This window comes from Crocodylus siamensis, chromosome 4 (assembly GCF_052110815.1).
Source record: "Crocodylus siamensis isolate JL-2025a chromosome 4, ASM5211081v1, whole genome shotgun sequence".
NCBI lineage: Eukaryota > Metazoa > Chordata > Crocodylia > Crocodylidae > Crocodylus > Crocodylus siamensis.
Window position 1 is genome coordinate 126573961 of NC_143398.1, and position 12156 is coordinate 126586116.

Genomic DNA, 12156 nt, shown 5'->3' on the forward strand with positions numbered 1-12156 from the left:
CCCCAGATACCTTGCCCATAAAGCCCCCTGCAGAGGGGCACCCCTGCCCTCAGCCCCCAGCCCTGCACCTGGCTGTGGTGTGCCACCTGGGGCCAGCAGCACCCCCCACTCCCTCAGCCCCCAGCCACCTTCTCCAGCACTGCCCCACAGCCCCCAAGTCCCACTTACCTCTAGGATCCAGGGGTGAAGGGTGAGTCTAAGCCTGAGCCCAGCCTTGGCTGAGTCACAGGCTCAGGCCCCAGCCTTCCCCCTCTCCCTCCCCCTCCAGGTTTGCCCATTTCTCCCTCTGTTATTTTTTTTTTTTTAAACAAACACAGCAAACTGATATGCAAAATACACTTCAAACATATCTGAACATCAGACTTTAAATTTTATACAAGAAAAGTCAAAACATAAGGTATCAAGAAAGAAGCAATAAAATGTCTAGGTATTTCAATGTTTTTATTAGTATGAGCAGATTAACAAATTTGAGAATTGTTTAAGTAATAAAGCTACAGAACAAAATCAGCTGGAACTAAATTTCTGATTTTTTTTTAGGTACATAAAATTTATAATACATATTTTTGTCAAGGTCTAGCCCGTCTAAAAAGAAGCCCCACTACATTTCTTATTCACATACTTCGTAATTTATCAAAAAAACCCTTTAAGATTATACTAAAAATATGTAACAAACTAAATATACAGTTATCTACTCTATTTGGCCCAGAAATTATATTTCCTTCAATTTCTGTTTATTTGTACATAACATTGATTGTTTAAAAGTACTTGAGTCTCTTGCTATTTTTAATAATTCTAAGTTATAAATAAATAGTTCCCATGACTAAATGGAAATCTGTTACTTAAACTCTAAGTATAGGCCACAAATCTCATACTAAGCATAATATTTTCTACAGGGAATAGTGCTTTAAGATCCTATTGTCCTGCCATTTTCATCCAGAGCTAATTAATTAAGGGCTATTTCCTGACAGCTCCAAATCAATTCCTATAGTTTGCTATAATTTACTAAACACCATCTCAATGCATGTCTTACTTAAAACGTCTCCAAAGGCCACAGAAGTCAGTAGCCAAGTTTATATTGCAACTAAAGATAACTAGAGACGTGCAAAGATTTTTATCCAGAAATCTCATCTTTCAATTTAAGTGCCCTATCCACAGTCTACAGCAAACTTGCAAATAGAGAGAAAGATGTTCTTTACATAATGCTAAGGGCACTAAGTGATAAAACATTATAAAGAAACAAAAGCATAAAAAAGTGCTGTGACAAGCTACTACAAGGATTTTGCTACTTGAAATAAAGTAACAGTGAAAAAAATGCTAAGCACCAAAAAGTCATATGGGACACAAAGATTGCCAAACAAATGGTAAAATATTCTACAGCCCTAAGGCTGTATTTGAAATCAGCAACGGGATTAATGACATATCTGAACAGAAACCTCTTCCTTAGTGTACCAATATGCAACTGGTTAAGAACCATAGCGATCCTAGAAAAGAAAAAAAGAGAACAAAAATATAGTCATGTCATGTCTCCTGCAGCAGGATAAATTAAACTTTCATTTATTACAAAGAACTGATGTTTAATTTTGAAAGACGTTTAGAAAACCAAACAATATTTCCAAAAAATGACAAACATCCTTTCTGTTCTTTAAAAGAAAAATTAACCTAATTGGAACATAATAGGTAATTGTTTGGGGGGGGGGGGGAAAAAAAAATCAGGTGTATGTGTCTTAATTTAGATGCCTTACGGTTGTTGGTTGTAGCCGTGTTGGTCTATGGACATAGGCAGACAAGGTTCTTTTGAGACCAACTAACCAGTTGGAAAGAACCTTGTCTGGTTAAATTTAGACACTTAATTTTCAGTACCCATATTTCAAAATCTTAAGATTGTATGCCCAAGTGTTCTCTAGGAGATAGAAAAAAAGTTCATCGTACCATTTCTATTTCTTTGTTACAGAATTAAAGCACAAGCATTACTCTAAAATTTATTTTAAAAAAGGGTAAGTGTGGGAGGGGAGGCAAAAGCATGTCCCAAGACCCTGCCCAACAAGCCCTGGTACTCACCACAAGGACGAAGACAAGCGGCAGCTGCAGAAAAACACTAACACAGGCTCGGCAGTTCCAAAGCTGCCTGAGCCTGCAAATTGGTGAGCCCCGGGGCGGGGCTTTGGAGAAGCGTGGGCTGCTCAAAGAGCAGCTGGAGAGGCAGTCAGCTGACTGGGGAAAGAGGAGTGGAATGCCAGCTGGGAAATGCTGGCTACAGAGCCAAGCAGCATCAGCCCCAAGCATGGGGAGGGGAAGCTGAGCATCTGCTAGGGAATCCCAACAGAAAGAACGAAAAGTCCAAGCCCCAGGAGCAGAGGGTCACCAGGGAGCCTCATTGGGGACAAGCAATTCTCCACCACGCTCAAAAGCGGAGCCACAGTCGTGTCAAAGAGCTCAGGTACTGCAGCAGGGAGAGGCAACGAGGGACGGCTAACTCCCTCAGGATGTGGTAAGGGTGAGGTAAAAGGGGAGGTTTGGAGCCCCATGAAGAGAAGACCAGGGTCAAGACCCCTTTGGGGCCAAGTAGGAGCAGCACCTGAACCATCTAGGTGGCATCAGATCCTGGTCTCACCCTGACGTCGCTACAGAACAAGACACCCACCAGAAAGGGGCCAAAGCCTTATAACATGACAAATTGGTGCTTTGGCCAGGGACAAAGAATCCATCCCAGGGCTCATTCAGGCGATGGAAGCACAGGCAAGACCTGTGGCAGGAATGGAGGCCATGCAGCAGACCCTAAACCTTGTGGCACAGATCCTGCAACAAGGTGAACCAACGAATGGCTTTGGATGAGCAAATGGTGAAGGAGTAAGAGCTGATGAGTCAGAACATGGTGGATTTAAAAATCCCAAAAATGACAGCTAAAGATGGCTCCGAAGCATTCCTGGAGAGCTTCAAACAGGCCCCAATGGTCGCAGGCCTGGACAAATCCAGGTGGGCAAAGGTCAGAGTGCTGCTGATGGGCCCTGAGCAGGTAGCCTACAGGGCACCATCACGACTCACAGCTCAAGACTACAACCATGTGAAGGAACAGATCCTGTATCGCCTGAATATTACTCCTGAGCATTATCATCAGATGTTCTGTGCCCGAAAGGAGGACAAGGCTCCCGGGGTCCTCCTTCAGAAATTAACAGATCTCCAGGAATGATGGATCCAACCAGCCCAGGCATCAAGAGAAATCATGGATGCCTTCCTGCTGGAACAGTTCCTTGTGGATCTGGAAGAGGATACTCAGAGGTGGATGCAGTGGCATCATCCCAAGACGTCGCAGGAGGTGCTACAATTGGTAGAAAATTTTGACTGTGCCCAAAGTGAGATACCCTGAGAGAAGGGGGACAAGCTGGGGACATCAGTGAGCTCTAGACCTAGCAAAAGTTGGGCAGACTGGAAGGGTAGGACTCCCACCCAAGCCTCACTGGTGGGACTGACTTGTTTCCACTGTGCAAAGAGGGGGTCACTTCACATGGGAGTGCCTGATGAACCCATGGCTCCTGGCCACAGAACTAGACAAAGGGACAGCTGAGGCAACCATCCTGCACAGCAAGAGTTTTCCCCAGTGGAGATGATGGACTGCAGCCTGGGTAATACAGCAGAAGCAGTCCACTGAAACAAGCCCACGGCGATGGCCGTGGTAGTGGGGCGAGCAGTCCGCACCATTCTTGATACAGGGTGTGACCAGATGCTAGTTAAAGCTGGCCTGGTGCCTCGTGAGGAAGGGATGAGCACCAACCCCATTAAAATAATTTGCCTTTTTGGACAGGCCTCCATATACCCCAGTGGAAGATCCAAGTGAGTGTGCAAGGGTAATGCCCACGAGGGTAGCATCAGACCTACCCTACCTGAAGAGATCTATGAGATCCTGGAGAACCAATGAACCCAGGGAGGCTTGTGGAGGAAGAAGCTCCGGGAGAACAGGGCGAGGAAGAAGGGGCCCTCTGGGACGCCAGTGGAGCCCAGTTCCAGGATGCCCCATGAGCAGAGCCTGCATTTCAGGCCATCTGAGAGATAGAGATTGCCGGGTACGACCAGCAGCTCCAACCGGAACTGTGATCAGCTACCCTGTTGTGAGGTGAGAAGAGTGTCTTGAAGGTACCAGATGAATTTGTTACGGCTGGCTCATGCCAACCCTCTTGGGGGACACCTGGGCCAGGAGAAAATGGTAGCCAGGTTGGTAGGAAGAGATTCTTTTGGCCACATCTCTACCGAGACGTAGAGCAATTCTGCACCGTCTCAAGTGCCAGCGGGTGAGCCTAAAGAAACCTCCTAAGGTGCCACTCCAGACCATGCCAGTTATTGGGGAGACATTTACAGGTGTGGCGTTGGACATCGTGGGTCCACTACCCAAGTCATCTGGGGGACTCCAGTTTATATTGGTGCTGATCGACTATGTCACCCGTTACCCGGAGGCCAGTCCGCTTAGGACAGTAACAGGCCCTTGAGTGGTGGGCTCCTGAAGTGAGTCTCCTGGGTGGGCTTTACCCCAGGAGATCACAGATCAGAGTATGAACTTTATGTCCCACGTGATGAGAGGACTCTGTCAGGAACCGCACATAAAGCACCTCTGCACTGATATTACTGATATATTACCCCCAAGCAAATGGGCTACTGGAGCAATTCAATGAAACCCTTAAGGCCATGCTCCAGCAATGTATGCAGGAAGACCCACGACAGTGGGACCTCCTGATTCCTCCTCTGCTGTTCGCCATCAGGGAAGCACCTCAAACATCACTGGGCTTTGCCCCATTCAAGCTGGTTTTCAGGCATACCCCATGGGGCCTGTTGGATGTAGTACAGGAAAGAATGGGAGAGCACAGAGGAAGGAGGAAACCCCCCATCTCAGTATGCGCAGTTGCTAAGAGAGCAGCTGCAGAAGGCAAAGTGGCTGCCCAGGGATAACCTGAGGGAGGCCCAGGTATGGCCAAAAGAGCACTATGATAAGAACACGGAAGAATGTGAATTTCAGATAGGACAAAGGGCTCCATAAGCAAGTTCCTGACCTATTTGGCAAGGGCCTTTCCAGATTGTCTGTAGGGTTGGCCCCATCAACTACGAGGTACTGCGGCCTAGACATAGACGGGAGAGACAAATCTAATCACCTTAACCTCCTGAAGCAGTGGTATGAGCTGCAAGGGTTCTTAGCTATTCCTATCCCTGAAATTGAGAGGAAGGCTCCTAGATGAGCCAGCAGAGGAGGGAGGCTCTATGGGCCAACATCTGACGGCTGAATGGAGGTGACAGCTGGCAAGGATAGCGCGCGACTTTGCTAATGTATTCAGTGAGATCCCTGGGAAGGCCCACGGTGCAGTCCACAAGATCATGACACCAGAAGGGGTCATAGTGAGGGAAAGGTGGAGGCAAATACCCTACCACAGGTATCTTGTGGTAAGAGAGAAGATGAGAAAGATGTTGGAACAAGGAATCATCAGGGAGTCCCAGAGTCCCTGGCGTAGCCCCACAGTCATGGTCCCAAAAGCCAATGGGACACTGCGGTTGTGTATCGACTTCCGCGAGCTCAACACTATCACGCAGTTCAATGCCTTCCCTATGCCCCAGGTCAGGGAATTGCTGGAAAGAATAGGACAAGCGTAGTTTACATCCACGTTTGACCTGGCCAAGGGATATTGGCAAATACCCTTGTGCCTGGAAGAGTCAAGACAACATCTGGGACTCCATGGGGCCTGTACAAGTTTTGCAGGATGCCCTTTGGCTTCACTGGGGCAGCAGCAACCTTTCAAAGCTTGATGGATTGGGTACTGGCACCCTATCACCAGTACGCAGCTGCATATATTGATGACATTGTAATGTATACCAAAACATAGGACCAACACCTATGGGCAGTGCAGGCGGTACTACAGGAGTTGAGGCAGGCAGGCCTGATGGCCCACCCTAAGAAATGTACTCTGGGGCAAGCCGAGAAGAAATATATCGGATTCTTAGTGGGGCAAGGCCAAATCAAACCCTTGGCTGATAAAGTGGCCGCTCTACAGAAGTACGAGATTCCACAAGCAAAGAAACAAACATGGGCATTCCTAGGCCTAGCTAGCTACTACAGGTGGTTTATTCCCCATTTTGATTGGATTTGGGGGGGGGGGGGGGGCTGTGAACCCTGCAAAGGGAAAGGAAGTGGAGTCATAAAGCTAGAAGAGGAACAAAGAAGGGCCTTCGAGAAAGTTAAATAGGCCCTTTGCAGGGAGGCAGTGCTGCACACACCAGATTTTTCAATGCCCTTTGTTCTGCAGGTCAACACATCAGGCACTGGGAGCAGTCTTATCCCAGACAGTGGAGGGGGCAGAAAGACCAGTAGCCTATGCCAGCAGGAAACTCAACGACCAGGAAAGGAGGTACACTACCACTGAGAGGGAATGTTTAGCCCTGAAATGCGGGGTAGAGTATTTTCAATATTATTTAGTTGGCAGAGAATTCACAGTCACTACTGACCATGCTCCTTTGAAATGACTGAAGTCGGCCAGGACTGATAACACCAAGATAACATGTTGGGCCGTGGCACTGCAGCCATTCCAGTTCTCCATAGAACACAAACCTGGGAAAAATAATGTGGTAGCTGATTTTCTGTCCTGCCATTCAAGGGACACATCACAGGACCCTCAAGATTTTCAAGGGAAAGCATAGCCATCCGCACATTTGACATCAGGTAATAACGGAAGAGCACCTAGCGGCATCTTGGGGGGAGGGGAGAAATATGCAAGAGAGAAGGCAAAAGCCCCCTCAACATGTCCCAAGGCCCTGCCTGACAAGCTCCAGTACTCACCACAGGGACAAAGACAAGCGGCAGCTGTGGAGAAACGCTGATGCAGGTTTGGCAGTTCCAGAGCCGCCTAAGCCTGCGAATCGGTGAGCCCCAGGGGCAATGCTTCAGAGAAGTGCAGGCTCCTCAAAGAGCAGCTGGAGACAGAATCAGCTGGCTAGGGAGAGAGGAGCGGAATGCTGGCCGGGAGACGCTGGCTGCAGAGCCAGGCAGCATTGGCCCTGAGCACAGGGAGAGGAAGCTTAGCATCTGCTGAGCAGTCCCAGCAGAAGGAACAGGGAGCCTGAGCCCTGGGAGCAGAGGGTCGCCAGGGAGCCTCAGCAGGGAAAAGCAATTCCCCACCAAGCTCAAGAGCAGAGCCACATCTGCAGACAGCTCAGGGCAGCCCAGCGAAGAGGGAGGAACAGGAAGTGGTTGCATCGGAGTACCACCGGGGGTGGGACCAGGAGTGATCAACTTAGAGTCAGCTGGGCCCTGGGAAAGAAAAGAAAAAAAAAATCACATGGGGAGGCGGCCTACCCCCACGCCTGCTAGGAGGGAAGAGATAGACAAATTCCCTCCCCCACTCCAGGGGGCCAGGTGGGCTCTGGGAAACAGAATCCCAGGTGCCCATCAGCAGATGCCAAACACCTTTTCAGTTAAAGTTGTCTTAAGTTACAGTTAGCCCAGGCCAGGGCAGGTTTAGTTGGCTGTAAGCTGGTCTGAAGACAAGGGATCGACTCAGGAGGGATTGACGGCCAGAAAGACCCAACCCAGATTAAGGCAGGTAACATGGATGAGGTAAGATCATCCCGGGGAAGATGACAGGGAGCAGTGTTTTCCTAGGCTGTGGATGTGGTAAGGGTAGGGTAAAGGGGAGGTTTGAAGCCCCACGAAGAAAAGACGAGGGTCAAGACCCCTTTGGGGCCACCAACAGGGAACTGCCTCCCCACCAACCAACATCAAAGACACGGCAGGCGAGTAGAAGCAGCACCCGAGTCATCTAGGTGGCACGAGAGCCCGGTCTCACCCTGTCGTCACTAGGGAACAAAGCACCCACGAAAAAGGAGCCAAAGCCTTATAACACCTGCCAACAACGGTACGAAAAAACAACCTGTTTCAGAGAATGTACACTTAATAGCAGCAAGAAACAAAACATGCAACTTTAACTGTACAAGGAAAAACTACTATTCTCAAAGAATTGGAAGGTCATAAAAACTCTTAGTTTTAACACCTGAAAGCTTTCAAATACTAGCTCTAGCATATAAAGAGAAGCATTTTTCCCAAAGGGATCCATTAATAGTCATCTTGGGAATAAGTCTTCACAGCAAGACTAGTACCTACCCTACCACTTTTATATAACCAACTTCTCTGATTTGACAAACCTGTATAGATGTCATGACGCCATTAGCAAGAACAGAAAGTCTTCCTGCCACAGATTTTACTCCTTGTTTAAACTGAGTCATATCAGGAGCTGAAGGCAGAACATTTGTAATATTGTAAGTTCCTAAACAGGGAATAAAAACACACTGTATTGATACTGTGCTTCCTAACATGAACCTTTTTTATACAGTACAGCATGTATTGTGCTATACTGAATGTCATACACATAAATATTTGAATAGCCTTATTCAGAAAATGCCTAAAAATTAAAGTTATAAAATGTCAGGTCTAAAACCATTCTAATTACTCAGCATCATACTGCTTTATGTTTTCAAATGTTCACTTGTGGAGTCATCCATACTTCTATTAAACTTATTTTGTAAAATTGACCAATTATTCATATTCATATTTCAAATTGACCAATTAGTCCAAAAACATAAGTTAACTTGTACGGGCTTCAACTGTATACAATATTACGTGTTTCCTAGCCAAACTGCCATACAGCGTTGTTATGTGCTTTAAACAATGATTCCACCTCAAAGTCGACTGCATTCAAGTGGTGGGTAAAATGAGACTTTTACTTGAAGTCTGAAAAGAATTCATAGATGAATCTACAGTAACATCCATTTCTGCACTAAATTCTAGAATTCCAAAACAAAAAAATGTGGAAAATGTCATCTTTACTTAGCCTCATCTTACAGTTAGTCTGGATAACATCTCATGATTCAATTATTGATTTTTCTTCTTCTCATGATTGGATTATGACTCACTGTGTAAATACTAAATTATGAAAAGTATGCATCTGAAAAATCAAACAAGAACTTTTCTCTAACACGTCAGAAGATTAATCGCACTGGGATTAAATCTCCTCTATGACTGATGAAACAAAATATATAAATACCTTTATATCAGGGTACTCAGAAATAAACTGAAGTTATCCAATATAATACAGTACCATATTGTGAGATGTAGCATCAGATTTTCAAAAGCATGAAAACGAAGCTTACCTCTCTTACCAGTTTAGTTATAGAACACAATAGTGACCTTGGGCGATAAAGGAGGGGGCCAGTTCAGTAGTATGAGAAGCACTGAGGGGGCAATCTGCCGCCCCGACCCCTTAGCCCGGGAAGTCTGCTGCTTCCCGGGGGCCCGCATCCGAGACATTGCGGAGAGGATCCTGCAGCTCCCTCCAGCCCACAGACCACTACCCCATGCTCCTTATTCATGTGGACACCAATGACACGGCTCGGAGCACCCCCAGCCAGGTCATGAGGTGCTACAGGGAGTTGGGAGTGGGGCTTAGGGGTCTGGGAGCTCAGGTGGTGTTTTCGTCGATCCTCCCAGTCTCGGGCTATGGGCTGAGGAGGGAGAGGAGGATCCACACGGTGAACCAAAGACTGCGGCGCTGGTGTTATCGGGAAGGCTTTGGCTTCCATGACCACAGCCCGCTCTTTGGAGAGAGAGGCAGCGAGCTGCTGGGAAGAGATGGCCTCCACCTCTCTCCCCCGGGGAGGAGGCTCTTCTCAGCCAGGCTGGCCGACCTGCTCCACCGGGCTTTAAACTAAGCCCGCTGGGGGATGGGGGAACTACTGCCCCTGCTGGCCAGCCGAACAGCCCTTGCAAAGCCAGCGGACCAAGGCACTTAAGGGAGCCCACCCCTGCCCCAGCCCTGGCACAATCTGTGGGCAAGGCAAGAGCCCCCAAGGGCACACTTGCCTGCCTGTACACTAATGCCAGGAGCCTGGGTAACAGGCAAGAGGAGCTTGTCCTCCTGCTCAGTGCAAAGAAATATGATGTCATTGGGATAACAGAGACCTGGTGGGACTCCACCCATGACTGGACCACGGGTATAGAGGGCTATACCCTATACAGGAGGGATCGTGTTGGCAAAAGGGGCGGGGGGGTAGCTCTCTATGTGAAGGAAAGCTACATGTCCCTGCAAGCTGATGTTGGCGACTGGCATGGACAGCTAGAGACCCTCTGGGTAAAAATTTGTGGGGAATTTGGCACAGGGGACACAACAGTGGGAGTCTACTACAGACCTCCCACTCAAAGGCCCGAGCTTGACCAGGAGTTCACCCGGGAACTGACTGAGGCCGCTTGCTCCAGGGCCTTGGTTGTCATGGGTGACTTCAATTACCCAGACATCTCATGGGAAGATCACTCAGCTAAATCTGAGGGGGCGCAAAGCTTTCTCTCGTGCGTGGATGACCTCTACCTGACTCAAGTCTATGGGCCAACGAGAGGCAAAGCGCTGCTTGACCTGGTACTGGCTACGGGAGACAACCTAATCGGCAACCTAGTGATTGATGGGAAGTTGGGTGACAGCGACCACGAGCTGATCACCTTCACCAACCCCCGTAAAGCTGGCAAGTCAGCCAGCAACACAGAAGTCCTTGACTTCAGAAAAGCCGACTTTGATAAGCTCAATAGGCTAGTCGGTCAGGCCCTCAGGGACCATGACCCCAGGGAGATGGGAGTTCAAGAAGAGTGGTTGCTTCTCAAGGAAGCGATCCTCAGTGCACAAGCTAAATCTATTCCAACATGGAGGAAAGGCAGCAAGAAGGCACAGCAGCCCTCCTGGCTCTCCAGAGACCTAGCAGACCTCCTGTGGCTAAAAAGGAAAGCCTACAAAGAATGGAGGACGGGATTCACCTCCAAGGAGGATTACTCCGCGCTGGTCCGGTCCTGCAGGGACCAAACCAGGAAAGCCAAGGCTGCAACTGAACTCCAACTAGCTTCAGGCATCGAGGACAACAAAAAGTCCTTTTTCAGATATGTGGGGAGCCGGAGCAAAAGCAAGGGCAATGTTGGACCCCTGCTAAACCAGATGGGGCAACTGACAACTGACGCCCAGGAAAAAGCCAACCTATTAAATAGGTACTTTGCGTCAGTCTTTCATCAGTCACACGGGATGCCCATGCCTGCTATGGGACAGGGAAATCTGAGTGAGGGGGATCCCCTACCCTCCATCAATGCTGACCTCGTGAAGGAACACCTTGAGAAGCTGGATACCTTCAAGTCAGCTGGCCCTGACAATCTGCACCCCAGGGTACTCAAGGAGCTGGCGAGCATCATAGCCCAGCCCCTGGCACGGATCTTTGAAAACTCCTGGCGCTCTGGCGTAGTGCCTGAAGACTGGAAGAAGCCCAATGTGGTGCCGATCTTCAAGAAAGGGAGGAGAGTGGATCCGGCTAACTACAGGCCCATTAGCCTGACTTCTATCCTGGGGAAGATCCTAGAAAAGGATATTAAGGAGGCCATTCTTGAGGGACTGGCCCAGGCTAACATTCTAAAGGGACAGCCAGCATGGGTTTGTTGCGGGTAGGTCTTGTTTGACCAATCTCATTTCCTTCTATGACCAGGTGACCTATCACCTGGACAAGGGAGAAGAGATTGATGTCATATATCTTGACTTCAAAAAAGCTTTTGATCTGGTATCCCATGATCACCTCTTGGCCAAACTGCCCAGTTGTGGCCTTGGCTCCACCATGATCCGCTGGCTGGGAAATTGGCTTCATGGTCGGACCCAGAGGGTTGTGATTGATGGCAGTCACTCATCATGGTGCCCTGTGGGGTCCCTCAAGGCTCTGTCCTGGGACCCATACTGTTCAACATCTTCATTAACGATGTGGACATTGGAGTCAGGAGTGGACTGGCCAAGTTCGCTGATGACACCAAACTTTGGGGCAAAGCATCCACGCCAGAAGATAGGCGGGTGATCCAGGCTGACCTGGACAAGCTCAGCAAATGGGCAGACGAGAACCTCATGGTGTTTAACACCGATAAATGCAAGGCTCTCCACCTTGGGAGGAAAAACCTGCAGCACCCTTATAGGCTCGGCAGCGCTACGTTGGATAGCACTACAGAAGAAAGAGCTTGGGAGTCATCATTGACCACAAGATGAACATGAGCCTGCAATGCGATGCTGCGGCTAGTAAAGCGACCAAAATGCTGGCGTGCATCCATAGATGCTTCTCGAGCGAGTC

At 48.5% G+C, this 12156-nt stretch overlaps 1 protein-coding gene across 2 annotated transcripts in view; it reads right to left on the reverse strand.

The window, feature by feature from the left end:
* Window positions 1-422: 422 nt before the first annotated feature.
* ARFGAP3 (ARF GTPase activating protein 3) overlaps window positions 423-12156 on the reverse strand; it is a 62032-nt gene continuing 50298 nt past the window's right edge. For both annotated transcript variants that reach the window (XM_090043720.1, XM_090043721.1), the window contains 2 exons: window positions 8170-8291; window positions 423-1481 (listed from right to left, as the gene is read on the reverse strand). In XM_090043720.1, coding sequence (XP_089899846.1) covers window positions 1464-1481; window positions 8170-8291 — 140 coding nt within the window. In that variant the 3' untranslated portion in view covers window positions 423-1463. The remainder of the gene's footprint in view (window positions 1482-8169; window positions 8292-12156) is intronic.